The following is a 26,366-nucleotide window of genomic DNA, read 5'->3' on the forward strand; positions in this document are numbered from 1 at the left end:
GCAGGAGGAGTCATGCAGACCTGCCCTTTTATCTCCCATGAGACCTGCCAGCATTCTGAGACGTTCTTGTGTGGCTTGGCTGTTATGGAAGGATAAGCACCACAATAATATTCATTATTATTATTATTATTATTACAGTTTTTTACAATCGTTTTCACACTTGTCTCAATACCATGTCCACTTTTTCAAAACTCTTCACACAGTGTGCTTTTGAAACACACACCTGAGCAAATCTGTTAACCTTTGGTGCAAAAGGCACTTCAACCACCAAAACACTTAATATTTCACCCAAAAGTGACTATAGCACATGCTTTCTCCCATAAGACTACCTTTTCACTCAATGTTCAATGAACTACAAAACACAAACAACTTGGAGCATTGCTAAATACATATATTATGTGTTTCCCTTTCCTCTATTTTTGCATCCACAAATATTTAAAGCCAAGCAACTAAAGAAACTTCTGATCTGTTGGTTTGCCTCTCACAATAGATGTCATGACTGAGTGTGGTAAATTTACAGTAAACTGTAAATTAATGAATGTTTTACTATATTGGAAACCCAGAATAACAATTTTTACTGTGTAATGTAAAACAATATATGATAAAGAAACAAATCACAAAAGCAACAGTATTCTTCAGAGGGTTTACAGTATTCTGACATTTGTTCTCACAGTGCAATATACTGTAATTCAGAAAAGAAAAATACAATACAATCAATTACTCAAAATACATTACAATCAATAACAAATACATACCAAAAAGCAATATTTTCACTATATACAGTAATTCGCACATATATTGTCTGCCTATCAGTATCAGAAGTCTACTGTTGGCCTGGCCCATCCATCCTGTCCTCTGCATTTGGCCATAGATTTTCATCAACATCACTCCAAATGTTATCTCTTTCCATACACCGAGGAAAACATCTCTTTGTGTGGCTTTTCCAGCCCTGGATGTGTTCCACTGTTATGTCCATACACCCAGCCGGCATTGCATCTGGAAGTGACTTTTCATGTGGGTGGTGGTCCTACACCTTCACATATATTGGTATCTGAGTACCTTGACACCCTCAGAGTTCCTGTCAAAGGAGACAGTGTACAACCGTTTCATCCTGATCTGATGTTTCCGTAGCACTCTTGAAATGGTTGTAGTGCTTACACTGTCAGTGTTTGGAAATATGTTGTTGTCTGCGATTATGTTGTTGCATATTTCTCTTAGCCTGATGCTGTTGTTGACAATGACCATCCCGACTATTGTATCCTCCTGTTGAGGCATAAACATTTTTCCCCTTCCCCCTGTGTGACTGTGTGAGGTAACCGCTGGGTCCTGTAGTGTGTCACAGACAAATGTGCACTGATACATCTGCTTTTTCTGGAGACTTTTCAAATCACAGTACTGCTGTAATATACACATCAATTGAACTCCTTCAGTCAGAATGCTGCAAATACTGTATAGTACCTGTTGGTTTGCCTGAAAATCCTCACTATTGAAGCCACTGTGGATCTAGGCAAGTTTGGTTGAACCCTCAACCTGCTTCCCTCAGGGACAGACCATGATTTACCAATGACTGTGGCTCTGATTTCATCAGACACAACTGTTCTTGCTCTTCCGCAACGTCTTCTTCCTCTGCCTCTGGCTGCATCCATTTTCCCCACCAAGGCTAAAGAATTCAAATGCCAATCCAAAGATGGCCCCTTTTGTGTATGTGGTAACGGGGCACAAACAACAAACACCTGGGCAGGTTGTTCACTGAAATGACAGCCAGGTGTTTCAGCAGTACATATACAGCAGTAATAGCGGAAAAATCTCTTCAGTAACAACTACATCTATATTTACCCTATATACGTGCACATTTCAATGCAAGTATGATCACTTTTGCACAGATGGTAACAAGGCTGCAAACAAAAAAATTGAATAAACTGAATAAACTTTCTGCTCAAATCAGAATGATCTGTCTTACGTATTTCAAGCATATAGTTTCATTTTTCTGCCAAAATGCAGCATATTTCCTTCCACAATGATCAGAATTTTATTGGGTTTTGAACTGAAAGTTAACTGTTTTGAACAGAGTATCTAAATGTCTGCAAAATTTGCTGTATTTGGACAAACTTTTGCTGGTAGTGAACATTGACTGAGAGAGGTATTCATGAATTTTGGAAGAAGTGGTGATTGAATGCCTTTAGTATGAAAGCAATGCAAAAATATCCACAGTTTAGTTCACATAGTCTAATGATATGGTGAATGTGTTAAGTGTTTTGAAAAAGTGGACATGGTATTGAGACAAGTGTGAAAACTATTGTAAAAAACTGTATTATTATTATTATTATTATTAGTCGTAGTAGTACATTACATTACATTACATTACATTATTGGCATTTGGCAGACGCTCTTATCCAGAGCGACGTACAACAAAGTGCACACCCATAACCAGGGCTAAGTGGGCTGAAAGACCCTAGAGGGAAGTACAATTTCAATTGCTACCCGTACAACAAAGATAAGGACCAGGGCCTTTTCCCTTTTTTTTTTTTTTTTTTTTTTTTTTTTTAAACAACAAATAGTAGTAGTAGTAGTAGTAGTAGTAACAGTAGCAGTAATAGTAGTAGTAGTAACAGTAGCAGCAGCAGCAGTAGTAGTAGCAGTAGTAGCAGTAGCAGCAGTAGTAGTAGTAGCAGTAGTAGCAGTAGCAGCAGCAGCAGCAGCAGTAGTAGTAGTAGCAGCAGCAGCAGTAGTAGTAGTAGCAGCAGCAGCAGTAGTAGTAGTAGCAGTAGTAGTAGTAGTAGTAGTAGCAGTAGTAGTAGTAGCAGTGGAAGTAGTAGTAATAGTGGTAATGTAGTAATATTGTATTGTATTCCTGCAGCCTTCTGATGACTTTCACCAATATTCAGAGTTATGCAATGGCTTGGGTGAATACTTGGGTGTATTATTCTTCATGAAGACTGCACAGTGTGCCTGGTGAGACATTTGGGGATCTGTAGGGAGAGTGGTTTGAGATTTTTAACCGTGTCCGTAGAGCTGAACTGTTGAGCGTATCGTGTGTAATGTTTGGTGCTCTGTAGAGTGTGAGGTGACTCCTTTATTTTCCATTCATGATGCTGGGGTAGAGAGGGGGGCAGGGATAGGTAAAAATAGCAGGCATTTTGACTCACCTAGCGACTGTGTATTACTATTTGTGGGACTGAGCTAAAGCTAACGGCTTGGCCTCGGCCTACGCTAACGCTAACGGCTTGGCCTGCGCTGACGCTAACGGCTCGGTCTACGCTAAAGCTAATGGCTCGGCCTCGGCCTGCGCTAACGCTAACGGCCCGGTCTACGCTAATGCTAACGGCTCGGCCTACGCTAACGGCTCGGTCTCCGACCGCGATGCTGTACTCCGGCTAACCGCTCACTCACTCGACCGCTCCTGTTTCCTCTTTCTCTCCGTCTGTTCTTGGTTATCTCTGTCTTTCAGCTTCTTCCTGTCATTCTTCTGTTCACCCCCTCTCTCCCTCTCTCTCTCAGATCTTCTCCAACTTCTCACAAAATAAAGTGAGCGATACATTATTTACTTGGTAGAACGGCGTAAAAAACGAACTTTAAAAAGGGTGACGTGGAGTCTCGTTTATTCCTCAGCTCTGACGAGTCTTCTCCTTTCCGAATTCTGCCGCAAAGAAATGAGATAATTATGACAGTAAATATTTTCTTCTCACAAAGTGCTTGCCGTTATTCATGCAGAAAATAACACAGAGGAAATTTATATACTGCTGATTGCGTCTCACGGGACTGGAATGTGGTCACTCAGCCAGGGAGTTAAAAGCAAGATAAATGACTGGAGAGGCTTCACAATCTCATTGTTCTCATTTTTAGTTGCACATTTAAGCAAGCGTGCTGCTTATTTATTGGCCGTTCAGCATTATTTGAGGTGCATGTGAACAGAATTCTGTCACTTAAACCCTGAATTATGTTACTCAGATAATAATAAAACTCTGATATCAGTAAAGTGAAAATGGTGTAACAGTGAGAGGGACAGGTACTGCCCTGGCAGAAGGGTAAATATTTGCCGTACGTATGTTTGAACTGTTGTCCTTGGGGGGCCACTAACTTCGAAAGTAAATATGTGTTTGAGAGTTTGGGATAAGAGGAGGATAAGAGTGAGGTGTATGCAGGTTTGCCTTTTACATTTCAGACACTTATCTAGAACGACTCACACAGCGTTCAGTCTGCACTTACACTTTCAGGACTAAGCATTTTACTGAAGAGATGCAGGTCAAGGAGTTGTGTCAGACTATTAGGGACTGTTGAGGTTTGGCAGACTTTGGGCACTGTGTCAGGCTTTTAGGGCCACGTTTTGGCAAACCTTTGGAGCTGTGTCAACCGGCAAGAGACTGCTGAGGTTTGGCAAACGTTTAGAGCTGTGTCAAGAGTTTTAGAGAACACTGCGTTTTGGCAGACTTTGGGAGCAGTGTCAGTCTGTGAGATTTTTGTGCTGAATCACCCAGCTCTCTCTCAGTCACGCATAGGTGTTGGTGTTGGACTGGACAGTACATTTTTGGGTGGGGTTAGATAAGTCTGTTCGTACTTCCCTAGTATCGGATTTCAGCTTTATTCTCACTGTAAGCGAGAAGCACACAGACAAGGAAGAGATGCACTGAGGTTACTGAAAACGCTTTCTGAAACACAGGCCAGAGCCAGTGTAAACAGTCTCACTATCTCTGTGTGTCTCTCTCTCTCTCTCCACATTCAAATAGCATTTAATTGGCACGACATGATCAATTTATATTGGAAAAGCACAGATATAAGCACGACATAACACAATTAAAAAGAGGGATGTCAGTTATGATCTAATTTATTCAATAAAATAGCAGTAATTTAATAATCATACCGTGGACAGGGAAAAGAATATGAATTAATGATTGTTGTAGTTACTCACAGTCCCTCGTTCTGTGGCATGAGGGTGATATTGATGTTGCTATCCCTCCCACTCCCCTCCCCCTCTCCTTCTCTCTCCCTCTCTCTCTCTCATTTCATTTTCATGGTTATTCTCCCGATCAGACCTTCACTGAGCTCCAGTACTGTCACCCCGTTATCAGGCCACAACGCTGATGTCACGGGGGTGATGTCACGGGGGCGATGTCACAGGGGTGATGTCACGGGCACGATGTCACAGGGGTGATGTCACGGGAGTGATGTCATGGGCATGATGTCACGGGGGTGATGTCACGGGGGTGATATCACATGGGTGATGTCACGGGGTGATGTCACGGGGGTGATATCACATGGGTGATGTCATGGGGGTGATTTCACAGGCGCAATGTCACGGGGGTGATGTCACAGGCGCGATGTCATGGGGGTGATGTCACAGACGTGATGTCATGGTGGTGATGTCACATGAGTGATATCACAGGCGTGATGTCATGGGGGTGATGTCACATGGGTGATGTCACGGGGGTAATGTCACGGGGGTGATGTCACGGGGTTTGTTCCAGGCCTTTACTGTCACTCCTTGCTTCTCTTCCTTGCTTCCTTTGCTCGCTTCTTAGCTCCGCCCGCTGGAGGACACAAGGATGAGGTTTTAGGGTGAGACGTGAGGATGGAGGAGTTGAGGAGGCATGTAAACGGAGCACGCTCAGTCTGTCAGGTACAGACGGGGCAGACGGAGAGAGGTGCGCTCGCAGGTGGACCGCTTTTGGCACGTGTTCCGGAAAAACACTTCTGCAAAGCGTGCACGCGCCCCTCCTCCCTGGAGCCTCCTCCTGGAGCCTCCTCAGTCCTCCGAGGAGCAACAGGCTGGAATGTCCTTACAGATGGCGGACCTCGTCAATGTCCGGGTCAGGCAAGGAGAGAGGGAGACAGAGAGACAGGGAGAGTGAGAGAGGCTCTGCAGTATCTTCTAGCTATCTCTCTTGCTTTCAGAAGCAGGCCAACTCTTGCTCTCTTGGGCCTTCATGTGTTTGTGTCTCTGTGGCCTTTTTTGGTGAAAGAAAAACAGAAAACCTTCTGTTCCTTTATTCTGCAACGGCGCACACTGGTGACCTGGCCTCTCTCTGGAGACCCACTGGGCCCAGGCGGGCAGGGACAGAGACTCAACTGTCTCAGCTTCATCTGGGAACATACTCTCAGAGAGAGAGAGAGAGAGAGATAAGGGAGAGAGAGAGAGAGAGAGAGAGATAAGGGAGAGAGAGAGAGAGAGAGAGAGAGAGAGCTCAAACAGCCCTTTAGCCAGGCTCACTTTAGCTCCATAGTAGAGCTGGGTGCACATTAACGAGAACATCCGTGTCACATCAAAACTGTGTGTATGTGTGTGTGTGTGTGTGTATCAGTGTGTGTATATATCAGTGTATATGTGTGTGTATATATCAGTGTGTATTTGTGTGTGTGTGTGTAGGTCAGTGTGTATGTGTGTGTGTAGATCAGTGTGTGTGTATATCAGTATGTGTGTGTATATATCAGTGTGTATGTGTGTATCTGTGTGTATATACTGTATCAGTGTGTATATCAGTGTGTATCAGTGTGTATCTGTGTGTATCAGTGTGTATCAGTGTGTGTATCAGTGTGTATATCAGTGTGTATCAGTGTGTATATCAGTGTGTATATCAGTGTGTATCAGTGTGTATATCAGTGTGTATCAGTGTGTATCAGTGTGTATATCAGTGTGTATCAGTGTGTATCAGTGTGTATCAGTGTGTATATCAGTGTGTATCAGTGTGTATATCAGTGTGTATATCAGTGTGTATCAGTGTGTATATCAGTGTGTATCAGTGTGTATATCAGTGTGTATCAGTGTGTATATCAGTGTGTATCAGTGTGTATATCAGTGTGTATATCAGTGTGTATCAGTGTGTATATCAGTGTGTATCAGTGTGTGTATCAGTGTGTATCAGTGTGTATATCAGTGTATATCAGTGTGTATCTGTGTGTATCAGTGTGTATCAGTGTGTGTATCAGTGTGTATATCAGTGTGTATCAGTGTGTATATCAGTGTGTATATCAGTGTGTATCAGTGTGTATCAGTGTGTATCAGTGTGTATCAGTGTGTATATCAGTGTGTATCAGTGTGTGTATCAGTGTGTGTATCAGTGTGTATCAGTGTGTATATCAGTGTGTATCAGTGTGTATCAGTGTGTATCAGTGTGTGTATCAGTGTGTATCAGTGTGTATATCAGTGTGTATCAGTGTGTATCAGTGTGTATCAGTGTGTGTATCAGTGTGTATCAGTGTGTATATCAGTGTGTATCAGTGTGTATATCAGTGTGTATCAGTGTGTATATCAGTGTGTATCAGTGTGTATATCAGTGTGTATCAGTGTAACTGTGTTTTACCCTCCAGCCTCAGGCCTGATCTCCCCACTTCCTGTGAAAAGGGCACCCCTTCTCCGGAGCTCCCATATGTGACCCCAACCCCCCCCCCCCATCCCCAAAACCCCGCCCCGCACTGAAAACAGACAGCTGCCCTGAAGCTTCCGTCTATTAATAGTCAGAAGTGGGTTTTTCGTTAGTCCGTTCGGCTATATTTACGAGCCCCTGGCGCCCGGAACAAGAGGATGCGTAGCGTGTGTCACAGAGGGCTCTGTGACGGGGTCTTACAGCGGCCGACGAGCCCCCCTCCACGATTCACGTGCTTCACGAACAAAAAAAACTGGCATAAAAATTGATCACATTTTGGAGAGAAATAACATGTAAATGTGTGGAGATAGGACACATTTGAGGATCAATGCTCTTGCTAAATGGTAGGACTGCAGTGCCACAGTTTGGAATGAAACCTGCAGCCTCTGTACTGTAAGCCCAGTTAAACTGCACTGCCTCCCCACAGTGGATCAAAGCAACTGGCCCTGTCAGTCAACGGTTAGCAGATAGAAGCTAGCACTGGTCTTATTGGAGTTATTCTGGAACTTTCTAAACCATGGCCTGCTCAGGAGAGTGTGTGTGTGTGTGTGTTTGTGTGTGTGTGTGTGTGTGTTTGTGTGTTTGTTTGCGGGCTTGTATCCACACGAGTGTGAATGTATGTGCAGAACCTTGTGACTTCTTTGTAAAAGAGATTTTGAATCTCAGTGGGAATTAAAACCTGGTAAAAAAGGTGTGTTTTAAAAAACATGTGATTTATTGAGGACCTTCCTCTCCCCCCTCTCCCTCTCCCTCTCTCCCCCCTCCCTCTCTCTCTCCCTCCCTCCCCCTCTCTCCCTCTCTCCTCCAGAGCTGTGTCGTATTGAGGAGGTTCTGTGTCAGGATGAGAACACGGTCCTGAGCTTCGAGGCGATCCGCAGCATCCACAAGCAGATGGACGACGACGCCAACGGCAACGTGGACGTGTCCGAAACAGACGGGGTGAGAGAGGGGCGAGAGAGAGGGGCGGGGTCTCTGTGTGAGAGAGGGGCGGGGTCTCTCTGTGGGGGGTGAGAGACGGGCGAGGTCTCTGTGTGAGAGAGGGGGCGGGGTCTCTGTGGGGGGTGAGAGAGGGGGCGGGGTCTTTCCGAGTTTGGAAGTTATGGATCTTAGTCTGTGATGGCAGACGAACCTGCAATCTGATTGGTCAGATCAGACAGACACTGTGAAAATATGAGTCAACTGAGTCCATAGGACGGCAGCAGTGCCTAGTTCAGCTCCGACTGACCAATCACAGGGCGCGTGCCTGTGTTCCGAGCAAGATGTGTGCCAATGAGAGCTATCGAGGGCGAAAGACGCAGTCCCGGATGAAACTGTCATCACAGTCAGAGCCAAAATGGCTTCCTTCACCTCCCGTACCCAGATTTACAGGAGCTGGAGAAGAAGGTGAGGGCGTCAAAGAGCGAATGGCTGCAGAGTCTCTCTCGCGGCAGACTCCCTGTGGAGGGAGATTAAGGTTGGGCAGCCGCCATTTTGACACGGTACCCCCCCCCCCCTTACACCTCGCCGCCCTGCTGAGGGGAGATCAGGGGGATCCTCCACGCCCCATCAGGGTCTGTTTACAACCTGCTCCAGCGGCCAAACCATCTAATCTCCGCTAGCTGTCACCGTTTACTGAGGCTCATGGGAATGTTCACCTTGAGCTCAGCCAATTGGGGCTCAGGGTTAGTTTCGCTGTTGCCGTGCATTACTGTAGCCGGTGATCAGACGCCCCTCTCTCAAGATTATGTGGAAGGTCACTGTGTGTGTGTCTGCGTGTGTGTGTGTGTGTGTGTGTGTGTGTGTGTCTGCGTGTGTGTGTGTCTGCGTGTGTGTGTGTGTGTGTGTGTGTGTGTGTGTGTGTCTGCGTGTGTGTGTGTGTGTGTGTGTCTGCGTGTGTGTGTGTGTGTGTGTGTGTGTGTGTGCATGTGTGTGACTGCGTGCGTGCGTATGTGTGCGTGTGTGTGTGTTTACCTACGTATCTGTAATGTGTATATCTGTGTATGTGTGTGTGTCTGTATGTCGCTGAAGGCAGACCGATGAAAATGAGCATATAGTTGTGGTGTCAGAAAGTTACTTTGTTTACATGCACCGTTTCTTCATTGGGATTGTGTGGATTTCTTTGCGGACTGTGAGTTTTGACACTTTCACACTGTTTTTATAGCGCCTACAACACATTCATAATCCACATCACAGGGTGAATGTTGTTTTTCTCAGCATGGGACCTGTAAGGGCTACCTGCCCACCTGTTCTTCAGGGGAACGGAAGTGTTAGACTGCCTTTGGGGAAGAGCTGCTGACTTCAGCTCTCTCTCCCCTCCGGCCTGTGTGAAGGAGGGCTCGGTGAGCATCCGTCTCTGCAGTCGAACGCCGAACCTGAAGCCAGATAACCAGGTCACCGCCAGGGCCCGTCTCACACACGCAACACGCTACGCTCAGACACACGCGCAATACCAATATCAGCCTTGCCTTTTCCAGAATGTCCACAATGACGCCAGATTCCATTCTATATGTGCTGCAGTGCAGAGCGGACGGGGGTATCGTCAGTTATTAGACGTTGTTGTCAGTTATGAATGAGTACGTCTCAGTCCTTCCGTCACAAGAGCGTAATAAGAAATTTCTATTGCTGCCACATTCCGTGCTTTAGTAGTGTGTTTATTAGAAATGCCAAAGCGTGATCTGACATTGACACAGTGCAGAGACGGTAGCTGATGTACAGTACAGCTCGTTTAGAGGGCTTTATCGGCCACTGTTGAGTGATTTAAAAACAGGAAGTGTCACACATTGTAAACTCTCTCAGGTGTGAGGTTGTAAATAATTGTGCGATGTGAGTGTTCTTAAGTTGAGAAGTGGCAAGGGGTTTTGTCTTTGGTTGAGAAAATTCAGTGGGGTTTTAATTGGTGGTCAAAACAATAGTAGAGCAGTAATTTTGATTGGTTGAGAAGGAACATATAATCTTGGGATTGTTATGGTAGTTAGGCCTGAGTGCCATATGGGACTGAAGGGGTTAACTGAACATTCTAACGCTGATGTCACAATCACCACTGGTGACTGGAAGCAATGGAGTTCTAGAACACTGACTGAATTTAAAAAAAACAAAGCATTCCAAAAAAAACCTTTGTTGTTCAAAGAGTTAAATAACATTCTCCACTAAAGTCCTGCGTGTGTTCATGGTGTTTCTGGTGGCTGGGCAGGCCCCAGGCTGCGTGTCGTTGGGGAAGAGGAGGTGGGACTGGAGACCGGAGCGGTCTCGGCTCTGCCGTCCTTTGGCACGTTATGTCAGCCGGTGCCCCTCTTTCTCCTGGGGGAAACAGGAAGTAGGTTTTGGGATTTGGTGGTTTACGTTTGGCTCTCCTACCGAGGGCTGGTGCCAAGGTCCTGTCCCACAAGCATCGCTGGTGTCTCCACAGGGCATAAACATGTGTTTCTGTGTGTGAGAGAGAGGGAGAGAGGGAGTGTGTGAGAGAGAGGGAGAGAGGGAGGGTGTGTGTGTGTGAGAGAGAGGGGGGGGGGGGCATCTGCGTTTCTGTGGAAGTCAGTAGAGTCAGAGATACTGGAGATTATAGGCCTGGCTTAGCACGACCTTTAGCATATGCAAAAATATTTTAGCACACGCAAAACGTTTAGAACACAGCCACAGCAGGCATTACACAAGCTTACACACAAACACAGCGAGAGAGAGAGAGAGAGAGAGAGAGAGAGAGAGAGAGAGAGAGACATATTTGTACTCTGTCTATGCATGTCATGTCGATAAAACTAATTTGAATCAGAATTTAACAGAGAGGGAGACAGACATCTGTGTTTCTGTGGAAATAAGCTGACCGATATCCTGTGATTGTGGTTCTGTAGAAGTTAGCAGAGAGAGAGACGGACATCTGTGTTTCTGTCGATATGGGCAGACTGACAGTGTGATTGTGAGAGAGAGCGAAAGAGAGAGTGAGAGAGTTCCTGTGGGGGCGTGGGTGTGAGTACGCTTACGCTGTACACACACACACACACACACGCACACTCACACTCACACACACACACACACACATACACACTCACACACACACACACTCACATACACACTCACACACACTCACACACACACACACACACACACACACATTCACACACTCACACTCACACACACACACACACACACATACACACTCACACACACACACACACACACACACACACACACACACTCACACACATACACACTCACACACACTCACTCACACACTCACACACACACACACACACACACTCACACACTCACACTCACACACACACACACATACACACACACACATACACACACACACACACACACACACACATACACACTCACACACACTCACACACAGACTCACACACACACACACACACACACACACTCTCGCTCAGATGTGATGAATGTATTTGCCCTGCTGATTGGTCTGTTTGTACGCTGTGACATGGGAACGGGCTCCTTCCCACAGAGCGTGTGAATATGAGACTCACACACAGAGACCCAGCGTTACTGCATGTGTGTGTATGAGCCTTACCCAGCGTTACTGCAGACTGTGTGTAAGAGCCTTACCCAGCGTTACTGCATGTGTGTGTATGAGCCTTACCCAGCGTTACTGCAGACTGTGTGTAAGAGCCTTACCCAGCGTTACTGCATGTGTGTGTAAGAGCCTTACCCAGCGTTACTGCATGTGTGTGTAAGAGCCTTACCCAGCGTTACTGCAGACGTGTGTGTATGAGCCTTACCCAGCGTTACTGCAGACTGTGTGTATGAGCCTTACCCAGCGTTACTGCATGTGTGTATGAGCCTTACCCAGCGTTACTGCAGACTGTGTGTATGAGCCTTACCCAGCGTTACTGCAGACTGTGTGTAAGAGCCTTACCCAGCGTTACTGCAGACGTGTGTGTATGAGCCTTACCCAGCGTTACTGCAGACTGTGTGTAAGAGCCTTACCCAGCGTTACTGCAGACGTGTGTGTATGAGCCTTACCCAGCGTTACTGCAGACTGTGTGTATGAGCCTTACCCAGCGTTACTGCATGTGTGTGTATGAGCCTTACCCAGCGTTACTGCAGACTGTGTGTAAGAGCCTTACCCAGCGTTACTGCATGTGTGTATGAGCCTTACCCAGCGTTACTGCATGTGTGTGTATGAGCCTTACCCAGCGTTACTGCATGTGTGTATGAGCCTTACCCAGCGTTACTGCATGTGTGTGTATGAGCCTTACCCAGCGTTACTGCATGTGTGTGTATGAGCCTTACCCAGCGTTACTGCATGTGTGTGTATGAGCCTTACCCAGCGTTACTGCAGACTGTGTGTATGAGCCTTACCCAACATTACTGCAGACTGTGTGTATGAGCCTTACCCAGCGTTACTGCATATGTGTGTATGAGCCTTACCCAGCGTTACTGCAGACCGCTGAGGGGAACTGCATATTTCCCAGCGCTGCTGCTTCCTCCCAGCCACACGCAGCTCCGCTCCGACCCGCCAGTGCTCCGTAACGAGGGCTCTCATTGGCCGGGGTCTGGGGTCGTCATGGCGACGGCCGTCTGTGATGCGTTACGTGCGCGCGGTTGATGGCGGACGCAGGAAGAAGCTGGGCTGCCAGGCTAGAAGGGGGGAGAGGGGTATAGAAATGTGATGGAAGGAGAGAGAGATAGAGAGAGAAGAGTTTCAGTTGTGTGTGGTGTGTGAACCGTGTATTGTGGCGGCCAGTAGCGTAGTGGTTAAGGTAAATGACTGGGAGACTCAAGGTTGGTGGTTCTAATCCCGGTGTAGCCATAATAAGATCCGCACAGCCGTTGGGCCCTTGATCAAGGCCCTTAACCCTGCATTGCTCCAGGGGAGGAATGTCTCCTGCTTAGTCTAATCAACTGTATGTCGCTCTGGATAAGAAAGAGCGTCTGCCAAATGGCAATAATGTATGATGTAATGTATTTTAATGGCTAGTCTGTGTGGATGAACTCCTGGCAGACTGAGAGCTTGAGGTGGGCCCTAACGCTAACACAGCTAAATGTGTCACTTTTTTGTGTAACCTGCCCCCCCTCACTTTCTCTACCCTATAGTTCCTGGAGGACCTGAAATACCACGACCCCAGGGCCAAACACAACAGCTTCCACGGGGCCGACCTGCTCATCAGCGTGGAGGACATGTGGAACGCCTGGAGGACATCTGAGGGTGAGTGACCCCTGACCCCTGACCCCTGACCCCCTCACCGGGGGACCGGAACACCTTAATCATAGAGGAGTGAGGTTAGCGGTCAGTAGGGATGAAATGTGTAGAATGTGTGAATCGCTTTACATCCACAGACAGGAGCCATGGAAACATTTCAAAAAGTAATCCCTGCAGGTTTTTACTTGCCCTGTTTCTACCCTGTGCAGCATACTGCAGGTTTCTCCCTGTGTGTGATAGTGTACAACGGAGCAGTCTCTCCCTGTGTGTGTGACAGTACAGCTGAGCAGTTTCTGTGTGTGTGTGTGTCAGTGTTTAACTGGACGGTGGAGGAGGAGGTGGATTGGCTCACAGGCTGTGTGTGTGTATGTGTGTGTCAGTGTTTAACTGGACGGTGGAGGAGGAGGTGGATTGGCTCACAGGCTGTGTGTGTGTGTGTGTGTGTGTGTGTGTGTGTCAGTGTTTAACTGGACAGTGGAGGAGGAGGTGGATTGGCTCACAGGCTGTGTGCGTGTGTGTGTGTGTGTGTCAGTGTTTAACTGGACAGTGGAGGAGGTGGTGGAGTGGCTCACAGGCTGTGTGGAGCTGTGTGTGTGTGTGTGTGTGTGTGTGTGTGTGTGTGTGTGTGTGTGAGTGCGTGTGTGTGTCAGTACAGCTGAGCAGTTTCTGTGTGTGTGTGTCAGTGTTTAACTGGACGGTGGAGGAGGTGGTGGATTGGCTCACAGGCTGTGTGTGTGTGTGTGTGTGTGTGTGTGTGTCAGTGTTTAACTGGACGGTGGAGGAGGTGGTGGATTGGCTCACAGGCTATGTGGAGCTGCCGCAGTATGAGGAGGGCATCAAGAAACTCAGCCTCAACGGGAGCGCTATGCCCAGGTACACACAACATACACACACTATACACACACTTACACTATACACACACACTATACACTTACACTACACTATACACACCATACACACACTTACACTATACACACACACTATACACACACTTACACGATACACACACTATACACACACACTATACACACACTTACACGATACACACTATACACACACACTATACACACACTTACACTATACACACATACTATACACTTACACTATACACTTACACTACACTACACTATACACACCATACACACACTTACACTATACACACACACTATACACTTACACTACACTACACTATACACACCATACACACACTTACACTATACACACACTATACACACCATACACACACTTACACTATAGACACACACACTATACACACCATACACACACTTACACTATACACACACACTATACACACCATACACACACACACTCACACTATACACACACACTATACACACACTCACACTATACACACCATACACACACTTACACTATACACACACGCACCATACATACAAACCATACACACTATAGACACACACTCACACACACATGCATACGCACCACACACACACACACATACACACACACTCACACACACCATACACACACACACACACACTCACCTACTCACACACTCGCACACACACACACGCATGCACACACAATATTTTTATCTTATTTCTTAAAAAAATATATTGCAATAAAATGTTAGGTCTAAATAGAAGAACTACAATGCTTGTTGAGATTGAGATGTGGACTCTAAGCTGTAGTCTCCTTTCTCTCTGCCCCAGGCTGGCTGTGAAGAACAACACCCTCACCATGTCCCTCCTAAAGATCGTGGACCGGAGCCACGCCCAGAAGCTGATGCTCAAGGCCATGGACACGGTCCTGTTCGGACCCCCTCTCAGTGAGTGGGGGGGGCGGGTGGTGGTTTGGGATGGGTGGGGGGGGGGGGGGGGGGGGGGGGGGGTTGACAATCTGCCGTCCTGGATTTCCACCGTTATTAATTTTGTGAAAAACAAATGTATCTTCTCCTAGATGGTTTGAGGAAGTTGGCATGAAATGTGGTTCACAGTATCTTCAGACCGAGATGGTAAATATGGAGACGGATTAAGTTGCTTGGTTAAAAGCGATGTTGTGAGCAGGACTGGGGGTTCAGAACTGTTTGCATAAATATGGACTTTCACTTTAATGTAAATGTACGGACCTATAGTCTGCAGGTCTCACTGCTGCTACACTGACCAGTAACTACTGATCTCTCTTCCTCTAGTCTGGAGTGGCCAGTGTGTTCTGGGGTGTTCAGCGTGTTCCGGGGTGTTCAGCGTGTTCCGGGGTGTTCAGCGTGTTCTGGGGTGTTCAGCGTGTTCCGGGGTGTTCAGCGTGTTCCGGGGTGTTCAGCGTGTTCCAGGGTGTTCTAATGTGTCCTGGGGTGGGCGCAGGTTTCTGTCTTAGACCAACACTACCACACCTGATTCTACTGATAAAGGTCTTGATTAACTTAGCTGACCCTGGTTTTGCAGCGCTGGGCGAACATAAATACCTGCACCCACACTGGCCCTTTTCTGGTCAGATTGGACACCCCTGCTCGAGGCGGTCTCAGCTCTGAACGGTCCCACTGAGACCGGGAACTGCATCTGGACAGTCTCACTATCTTATTGAGCTGCAAAGATCATTAACTGTGTCTCTGGACTGTGTCTCAACTGTGTCTCACCATTGCCCTCTGAAGACCGCTAACTGTCCAGCCAGTCTCTCTATATTACTGACTTTTAAGGACGGTTGTCTCTGGGTGGTCTCACTTTTGTGCACACCTGTAGAGGCTGTTTTCTTGGAGGTCTCATCTGGGTGAGAGGAGACCTGTGGGTTCTGTGGCTCACTGTAATCACACACACACACACACACACACACACACACACAGCAAACAGAGGAAGGAAGTAGGTGATAAATGTCAGTGTAGATTAATAGCCGTCTTAAACACTGGGTCCTGAAGGAGAGTCGTACTGAACTAACGCGACAATTTACACACACACACACACCCAACACACACACACACACCCAACATACACACACACCCAACACACACACACACACCCAACACACACACACACACCCAACACACACACACACACACCCAACACACACACACTCACCCAACATACACACACACACACCCAACACACACACACACACCCAACACACACACACACCCAACACACACACACACTCACATCCAACACACACACACACACACACCCAACACACACACACACCCAACACACACACACACACACACACACCCAACACACACACTCACATCCAACACACACACACTCACACACTCACACACACTCATCGCCACATCCAACACACACACACACTCACACACCCAACACACACACACACACTCACACACACGCATCTCCACTCCCAACACACAGGGCTCGTTCCTTATTTTCATCTCTTTTCTAGTGGTCCTTCACCTGACCCAGAATTTGATCCTGATCCACCGATCTTCAGTCCTTTAAATGTTCCTTCTAGGAGCTCGAGGCCAGAGCTAGGAGGCTCCTGGAGATTTCTTCACTGAAACGTCACTGAAACAAGGGGGGAAGTATTTTTTCTGGAATACAGATAAACATATAAATGATCAACCCGTGGATTCACCTCTCCCTCATCTGCCATGCATCTGCCACGTCTGTAACTGGCGTAGTTTCGAAATGACATTTGAAGGGCCAAGGACGTTCCGTTTGCCCCCGTCTTCACCTCCTGCTCTGGTTTCCATTTCCCCCGATGGGCGGAGCTTGGAGCAGGGAAAGGAGGAAGCAGGTAAATAAATAAGCGATCAGAAAGAGCCACAGTCTCGCAGATCTGGTGAGACTCCAGTCCAGAGAACTCCGGCCCACCTGGAGCTCCTCACGCTGCTGCATCAGCTCTTCTGTTGTGTTGAGGTCGTCGTTTCCACGGGCAACGGCTCTTTATCTGAGATCTCTCTTCCTTGCCGAGCAAGATGGTTTCCTTCACCTCGTCGCCATGGAGACCTCACATAACAATATCCAACGAAAAACACAAAAATGCCTCGGAGTTTACCAGTCTTGAGAAACACACCCTGGTACACCACACCTATTTCAGTTTTTTATGCTCACCTAATATGCAGCTCTGTGTTCTAATAATGATAAGTTGGTATTTACCTGATGCTTTTTATCCAAAGCGATTTACTGTTGATTTGACTAAGCAAGGGGCCAATCCCCTGATTATTGCAGGGCTAAGGGTCTTGCTCAAGGGCCTCGACGGCTGTGCAGATCTTATTGTGGCTACACTGGGGCTAGAACCACCAACCTTGCGGGTCCCAGCCATGTACCGCTTCTGTTCTGTAATGTGTTCATATTGTTCCCTTATTTTCCACACAATTATAGAATGCTGAGTCTGTCTATAAATATCAGCGCACATTCGCCCCCCTGTCCTGAGAGCAGAGCAGCCAGTCTTAAGGGCTCTCTGAGTGCATTGTCCACATTCGCCCACGCCCCGCGCGCCACACTTGTAAATATTTCCCCATTCTTCTTCTTCTCTTCCTTTGACGGCGTTTAAAAATAGCGGGGCTCGATTACAGCCGTAGCGTGAGACGCTCCTCGTTAATGTCAGTGGTTACGCTAAAGCCGCAGCACAGCTGATTCAACAAGGGCCCTCGGTAAACGGAGAGAGATGGGGGGAACGGACAGAGGAAGGGTTGCGCGGGGCTGAGGAGGGATAAAGGAAGGGGCGGTTGTTGGGGGTGTCCGGTGTGGGTGCATGGGCGTATTTAAGAGCAGGAGTGAACTTTTGAAAGGTCAACAAGTAATTCCATCTGTTGAAAGGAAGCTTTTTTTCTAGTTTAAGAGCGTATTATTTTTTTGTTGTTTTTGTTTTGACAGACAGATGGGGGGCTCTCACTCTCCGTTGCCTTATCTCTGAGCCCGTTCACATCCTGCAAAACTGCCACACGGTCCAGCAGGAAGTCTACCCTGAGCAGTTTCGCTGCTGTCTGTCTGAGACGCGTTGTGGGCGTGGAGGTTTCGCGGGGGCGGGGACGTTGGCTCCCCTTGCCTGGCAGCAGGGGAAGGTCAGGTGTGCAGGTGCTGAGCTGAGGTGTGAGGCATCGTGAAGATGGGCCCGTTCTCCTCACTGTGCGTTCTCATGGTCTCTGTGTTCAGTGAGGTCCTGCCTCCGTACGCTCGGGTAAAATATTTTGGTGCTCTCGATTACGTTCAGGACCTGACAGGCCTGGTCTCAGATCCAACATCGGTCTCATCCGGCTGCACAGCCAGTTGCTGCGGGAAGCACGAGAAGTCGACTCTCATGGTCAGAACTTGCAAGTTCTCCCAGCCAAAAAAAAAAAAGCAACGCTTTGAAACAGCTGGAAGCTGGTTGACCAGTTCAAACCAGGTCTCAGCTCAACTGGACTTAGCTGGTTGGCCAGTTCAGACCAGCTCCCAGCTCGACATGGTTTTACCAGCTCAAGCTGTGTTTTGAGTTCGAGGACGTCAGCAGAAACTCCTCGGGGGTTGTGCGTTGAGTGACAGGCCGCAGTGCATGCTGGGAGCCCAGCCGGGGGCGCGGAGCTTCGCTCGCAGGACGTGCGGCGGGAAGGGTCGCGGGGTTTCTCCGGGCTCGTTTAAACGCTACGTTCCCCTCTCCTCGCCTCCGGAGCCCCCGGTCCGGTCACGTCTCACCCCGGCCACCTGCCGGGCGGCGGCCCATTAAACGTGCCGCTCCGTGTGCCAGAACCACCGCTCCACCGGGCCGCACCGTGACCGGGTCACCCCCGCGCGATGCGTGTCACTGACACGGACGTCAGCGCGCACGTCCTGAGACCCGGAATGGAGTTAATCGTTAATCGGGCTTGCTCAGAGCTGTGGTGAAACGACACTAAAATGCACAGGGGACACATTTTGCAGAAACCAAAACGGCTATTCCCCAACAGAAGTGAGCTTTCATTCAGCATAACGAGCACGAGAACGTTTGTCTCAGAGGTGGCATATCGGTATATTTTCGTGTGGGTTTGTCTCTCCTGTCAGGCTGAGAGTGGGTAGTTCTCGGTGTCTAGATTTGTGCTGTTCCTTTTCAAACTCTACCTTAGTCCTCCCTCCTGATTTCCCCTGCCCGTCCTTTCTGATATCCCCATCCTTGTCTAATCTAAAATGTAAAATGTAAAAATGTTGCGGTGAGTGTTTATAAGTGCCGGTCCAAGGCCTCCTGCCTTTAGCGTTGGTCAAACAGGGACAGCACCGCGCTCCCTCAGCCTCACAGAGAGACGGAAAAGCCTCGCGGTATTCCCAGAACTCCCGGTATTCCCGGCGGAGGGCGTGAAACGTCACTTTCGCCGGGAGCAGCGTCTGCTAGGCCGCGAGAGGCTTTGTTTCCGGGTGAAAATAGCCGACCGTTAATCCGACACAATCCCACCTCCGTCAGACCCTGCAGCTGCGCTCCGACACGCCGCGGCCCGCTCCCGCTCACCCGCAACCGAGGAAGAGGAGGACGAAGAAGGGGGGAGGCCGTGGCAGGGAGGAAGAGAGAGAGAAACCCGCTCGCTACGTCTCGTTGAGGTCGAGGCACGACGTGGGCCCGGCGCAGATTAGCGTTAGCGTAAACAGCGGGGGCCGTTACTGACAGAGTGAGGGGTCCCAGCGCCCTGCGCTCTGTTTGAAGTCTCTGAGCCAGTCCTGCCCTTCCTCCCGCTGTCTCACACGGGGAGAAGCAGGACGTGTTTCTGTCCTCTTCAGACGAAACACAGGTTCGCTCTCGGTGTGCGTGAATGAGTCTCGCACACACTCTGCGCTCTCGGGAGCTCTGCTTATCACCAGATCCCACTTCCTCTCTAAATTGTGCCCTGTAAATTATGGACAAAAGTGTTGCTTTTGTGGACTGCAGTTTACATTTTCAGGGCAATGAAACTAGATTTACTGACACGTTTAAAAGCTGTGGACTTAGACATGGAAATGTTTGGTGATCCTTGACCCTTGAATTTGACAGTTGAATTTTGAGGAAACCAGTGGGAGATGCACAGACAAACTCGATGTAGGAACCACAGTGATCTGGTGACATTTCTAAAGAACTCTGAAGGTATGTGTTTGGGCTTGTCTTGTGACAATCTAACCTTAACTCCTCCCCTCTCCCTCCCTCCCTCTCTCCCTCTCTCCTTCAATCCCCCCCCCCCCCCCACAGTGAACAGGCACAGCCACCTGAAGGACTTCCTGCTGGTGGTTTCCATAGTGATCGGGGTTGGCGGCTGCTGGTTCGCCTTCATGCAGAACCGCCACTCCAAGGACCACATGGGCAAGATGATGAAGGACCTGGAGTGCCTGCAGAGGGCAGAGCAGAGCCTGCACGACATGCAACAGAAGTACGTCCACTTCCTGTTTCCTCACCCTCACTTCCTGTCTCCCTCCCCAGCTCAAGCTAGGTTTTGAAACAGCGTGTAGCTGGTTGACCAGTTCAGACCAGCTCCCAGCTCGACTTGGTTTAGCCGGTTGACCAGTTCAGACCAGCTCCCGGCTCGACTTGGTTTAGCCGGTTGACCAGTTCAGACCAGCTCCCAGCTCGACATGGTTTAGCTGGTTGACTAGTTCAGACCAGCTCCCAGCTCGACATGGTTTAGCTGGTTGACCAGTTCAGACCAGCTCCCAGGTCAACATGGTTTAGGTGGTTGACCAGTTCAGACCAGCTCCCAGCTCCACATGGTTTAGCTGGTTGCCCAGTTCAGACCAGCTCCCGGCTCGACATGGTTTAGCCGGTTGACCAGTTCAGACCAGCTCAGGCTAAGTTTTGAAAATGCTAGCGCTGGTAGCCCAGACAAGCTACCAGCACTAGCTGGTTGACCAGCTCATACCCAGGTAGATTAGCTTCATGACCAGCTTGGCCATGCTGGTTGATTTCACAGCAGGGTATGTCCATGGGGCCTTCCTTCGCTCAGTGACGCCTGGAAGGCATGGGTTAACATACTACTTCACAGGCAGTTTTTATTGAATTTATTTTGATCAAATCTACTGTTATAAATCTACGAGATAGATAAATTGTATCTATGTCACTGAGCTAGCTAGTTTGCTAATCTGTCGGTGTTCTGGTTCTTAAAGCTGCTGCCTTCCAGGCTTCACTGAGGAAAGGAAAGTACCTTGGGCTACCCTCACTGTACCTCTGTTTCACCGGTTTGCCCGACAGATCTGGGTCAAATACGTCATTGTTTTGGATTCAAATACTTTTCTACGCTTTACTGGGCTTGCCTGGTGTCTTGGAACCTATGAAATACTCTCAAAAACTTCTAACCCCACCTTCTGGTCCCCTTAGTTGCTCAATGGCTCCAGAAAAGATCAATAAAGAGCCACAGCAAAGTATTTGAATCCAAAACAATTGTGTATTTGGCCCAGGTCTGATGTCCAATCAGAAATCGGTGATGACTTGTGGGATTAGAATCTGATTGGTTGCGCCAGTCCCCCTTGCATTCGATACAGAGTCCGGTCTTATGTCGTGCCTTTGTTTTAGTTGACGTATTTTAATTAATTTTATCTTGCCAGACCATTTGTTGTAAACTGTAGCATGTTTTCTACCTGGTGAAATACCTGGAGAGGGGAGGATCCCCCGGGCGGGGGGACTGGCCGTGTGTCTGTCAGGGTGCCGGAGCCTGTCTGCCCAGATTCCAGCTTAGGCAGGGCGTGGGAATCTTCCTGCTGCTGGGGGTGGTTTTCCAGTGTCCTGAAGATCGGATTTCACACTGCGCAGTTCTGTTTTTCTTTTCCGTCTCTTATCACTTCCTGTAGGACACATGCCCAACTCTCACACACACACACACACGCACACACACACACAGACAAATACTCACATACACACACGCTCACACACACATACACACACACAAATACTCACACACACTCACACACACATACAAATACTCACATACACTCACACACACTCACACACACACACACACACACATACAAATACTCACACACACACACACACATACAAATACTCACACACACACGCTCACACACACATACACACACACACAAATACTCACACACACTCACACATACACACACACACACAGTCACACACACACACACACACACATACAAATACTCACACACACACACACTAACACACACACACACACACACACACACACGCCCATGCTCTTGTTCCTTTCAGTAACATTCCAGTCCTGGCTGCCTTGCAGCACAGTGCTTGTCTGTAAAACCAGAGAGCTGGCTATGAGAGATCTCCTGTGACAGGGCACATATTTGTTCTGTTTTCCCCATGTGAAAGTGAGCCTGTGAGTGTGATGTAACCACTGAGCTGTGGATATGGGTGTGAGCTTCCCCATTGCTCTGGTGGCTGCGCTAGCTGCTTTAGCCTAGTGTGTGTCTGTGGCTGTGTGGTACTTTTTCCTGTGTCCTGTTGCAGCCCTGTCTGTGTGCGTGTGTGTGATTGTGTACCTGTGTCTGTAGCTGTAGCTGTGTGATGTCATTTCCTGTGTCCTGCTGTAGCCCAGTGTGTGTGTGTGTGTGTGTGTGTGTGTGTAGCTGTGTCTGTGTCTTGTCTAGGCTCCCAAGTGCTGCTCACAATGGAAGAAGCTTATTAGCCGGATTTAGCCGAATCCCCCGTGACCACATCCGCCACCGCCCACCCCCCCCCCATTTCCCTCTTCCCCCACAGCAGTCCTCTGACGCAAACGCTCACACCTCGTCTGCAGCAAGCACACTTCATCTGCCCACTGCTGATGTCATTTCCTGTATCCTGGCTTATCTCTTTCTCTTATTTTATGTCTGCATGGGGCGGCCTGTAACGTAGTGGTTAAGGTAAAGGACTGGGACACGCAAGGTCAAGTGGTTCTAATCCCGGTCGGTGTAGCCACAATAAGATCCTGCTAGTCCACCAGCATGGCCGTCTTCACTGATCTGTGCTGGTTTTCTCAGCAGTGCTTTTTTTATTTTTATTTGAGGGAAACCCAAGAACATCGAGTCAGTTCCACCGTAGCTTTCCAGAATGTTCCAGAGAGCGAACACTGCTCGCTGGCGGTTGCTTGACGTTCAGTTTTCCGGCAGCTAGTCGGGTTTGTGATTGCCGCAAACTTCTTCGGCGGTCACAAACGTCAGGATGGCGTTTTTTGGCGAGACGTTTGACGCAAACGCGACGTATTCTCCGCTCCCCCAGATGTGTCCCTGTGATTTACGGTACTGTGCAGAAGTCTTAGGCACCCTAGACTTTATTATATATACAGTACTGTGCAGAAGTCTTAGGCACCCTAGACTTTATTATATATACAGTACTGTGCAGAAGTCTTAGGCACCTTCACCGCCGCGGCGACGCAGATACCTGCCGTCTCGCTCCACCGGCTGCACGTCTCTCTGACGGTGATTCAGTGGACTGATCAGAGGAAACACACCTTGAATCTATACCTGGCTGAGACACGGGACAGGTTGGCTTGACTCTATACCTGGCTGAGACACGGGACAGGTTGGCTTGACTCTATACCTGGCTGAGACATGAGACAGGTCGGCTTGACTCTATACCTGGCTGAGACACGGGACAGGTTAGCCCGGGGGCCTGCGTTTCCTTCCTAAGGGAAGAGATTTGTTTGTTGTTAGTGGCGTATGACAGTTCGGTTGTTTTTATTTCTTAAGGCGTTCTCTAACCGTAATCCTGATTGACGGCTTGTTGCGTAGCTGCATTATCTCCATACAATCAAGATAATTCAACATACAACAGCATGCGTAGCCTAACTGTGCATAGCAAGCCAACACCGATGCTGCTGGTGCAGACAGACTGCAGTTTCCCGGTCTGCCAGAGGGGGCGCTATTGGCCAATGTGGCCCTCCTCTTCCCATTGGCCGATACTGTGGCCAATCGCACAGCACCTCGTGTAGCCTCTGGTCGCAGTTGACTGAGGCACATGAGTGATTCCGTTTGTGTCTGAAAGGCGGATGGATTGCTGAACTGCTTGTGCTGCCGCCTGGATTCACTCGACGGTTTTCAGGGACGATGACGATGACACGCCGTTTATCCTCACGACAACGTAGTCTGACGAGTTCAGGAGCCGCAGAGACGGCCCTGTCGGCCTGAGGGCAGCGGCGAACGCCTCGTTCGTAAATCAAAGCCGACTGAGCCCGGCCCACCGTCCGAGAGCCAACTCTGAGCGCAGACGGCGTTTGCATTGAGTCGCGAAACTGATTACTCCGCGTGTCGGCTGCCATTGAAATTCAGCGGCACGATTGAATAACTGACAACGCGCCCAGTTCACAAGACGCAGCGCTAATACTTATGTGTGAGAATGGGAAAGACTGCCGTGCCCTGTGTTGATTGCGTGACTCTGAACTGATGTTATCTCTTCTGCTCGCGGTGACTGTGTGCTTCCTTCAAGCGTTTTTCTCATTGTTTAACCACTCAACGTAACTGCCACTCATTTTGGCAAGAAGACCTTTTGCTCATTGCATAAATGGCAGTGATGCTCATATGAGCTCTGTGTCTTATTCCTGCAGCGTACAGACAGTGTTTTCTTTTGCTCGTGCAGTTTATACAGAAATAGAATATGTGAGGTATGAAGATTAGCATCAACAGTGTGTGTGTGTGTGTGCGGTGTTGCTTTGTGTCTGTATGCCTTTTTCCCTCTCTACCTCTCACTCCTTCTCTCCCTCTCTCTCCCTCTCCCTCTCTCTCCCCCTCACTCCTTCTCTCCCTCTCTCTCTCCCTCTTTCTCTCCCTCTCTCTCTCACTCTGCCCCTCTCTTTCTCTTCCCCTCTTTCTCCTTCTCTCTCTCTCTCTCTCTCTCTCCCTCTCTCCCTCTCTCTCTCTCTCTCTCTCTCTCTCTCACTCTCACTCTCTGGTTATCTGAAAGTATCGAGCTGCAGGAGTTGGTGGATTCCAGGGCTCAAGGTCTACTACCTAAACAGGATAGAGAGAATGGAGAGCTCCCTGCCCAAATCCTCCCTCCTAATCCCACCCAGTCTGTCATAGGGCTGCCTGAGCTCTGCTCAAATCAGAGTGCGCCCCCTGGTGACAGAACGTTGACATTACACCATGGTGCATATAAAGCAGAGGTGTCCAATCTTATCCTAAAAGAGCCGGCGTGGGTGCAGGTTCTTATTTTAACCCAGCAGTAACACACCTGATTATACTAATGGACTAATCGTGGTCTTTAATCAAGACCTTGATGAGTAGAATCAGCTGTCTTAGTCCTGTGCTAAAACAACAACCTGCACACACACCGGCCCGTTCTGGATAAGATTGGACACCCCTGATATAAAGAATACTGCCAAAACAATTAACAATATAATATTAACAATGACACAGAAGATATAAGACAGTGGAATGGAATTGAAACATACAGACTCTCTCCCTCTCATTCTCCCACTCTCTCTCACCCTCTTTCTTTCTCACATTCTCTCTCTCACTCTCTCCCTCTCCCTCTCTCTCTCTCACCCTCTTTCTTTCTCACATTCTCTCTCTCTCTCTCCCTCTCTCTTTCTCACATTCTCTCTATCTCTCTCTCCCTCTCTCCCTCTCTGTCTCTCTCTCTCTCTCTCTCTCTCTCTCTCTCTCTCTCCCCGCTGTCAGACTTGGCTCTTGGTACAGTGATTGTGAAAGTCAGAACAGCAGTGCTTCAACAGGAACTGAACAGCTGTCAGGTTTCACTCACAGAAAAACGAGATGGCTGTGCGCGCTTCCTCCGGCCTTCGTAATCCACGCAGAGCTCTGTTGCCTAGCGCCAGGGCCCCTCCTCCTGCTGATGTCACAGCCCCCTATGACATCACAGACACGGCCTTCAAACCCAGGGCTGGGCCGGTGAAGGTTTTTTCACTAAGGTTTTCAATCACTATGGTAACAGGATGTACAGCTTGAAAGCGTTCAAAGTCTGTATAAGCTATTAAGGAGTATGCCTGTAGTCAAAAGGGTTCAAGAAGAGTAGCCATTTTATTTTTGGGTATGTCATTTGAAAGCTTG

At 48.5% G+C, this 26,366-nt stretch overlaps 1 protein-coding gene across 4 annotated transcripts in view; it reads left to right on the forward strand.

Annotated features, from left to right (window-relative positions):
- LOC133133033 (stromal interaction molecule 1-like) overlaps positions 1 to 26,366 on the forward strand; it is a 44,111-nt gene that overhangs the window by 8,468 nt on the left and 9,277 nt on the right. For 2 of the 4 annotated variants that reach the window (XM_061248976.1, XM_061248978.1), the window contains exons 3-7: positions 8,167 to 8,297; positions 13,395 to 13,506; positions 14,184 to 14,373; positions 15,195 to 15,310; positions 20,596 to 20,773. In XM_061248976.1, coding sequence (XP_061104960.1) covers positions 8,167 to 8,297; positions 13,395 to 13,506; positions 14,184 to 14,373; positions 15,195 to 15,310; positions 20,596 to 20,773 — 727 coding nt within the window. The remainder of the gene's footprint in view (positions 1 to 8,166; positions 8,298 to 13,394; positions 13,507 to 14,183; positions 14,374 to 15,194; positions 15,311 to 20,595; positions 20,774 to 26,366) is intronic. The other 2 variants (XM_061248977.1, XM_061248979.1) reach the window with 1 other exon arrangement.

The sequence above is a fragment of the Conger conger genome, chromosome 7 (assembly GCF_963514075.1).
Source record: "Conger conger chromosome 7, fConCon1.1, whole genome shotgun sequence".
NCBI classification, from domain to species: domain Eukaryota; kingdom Metazoa; phylum Chordata; class Actinopteri; order Anguilliformes; family Congridae; genus Conger; species Conger conger.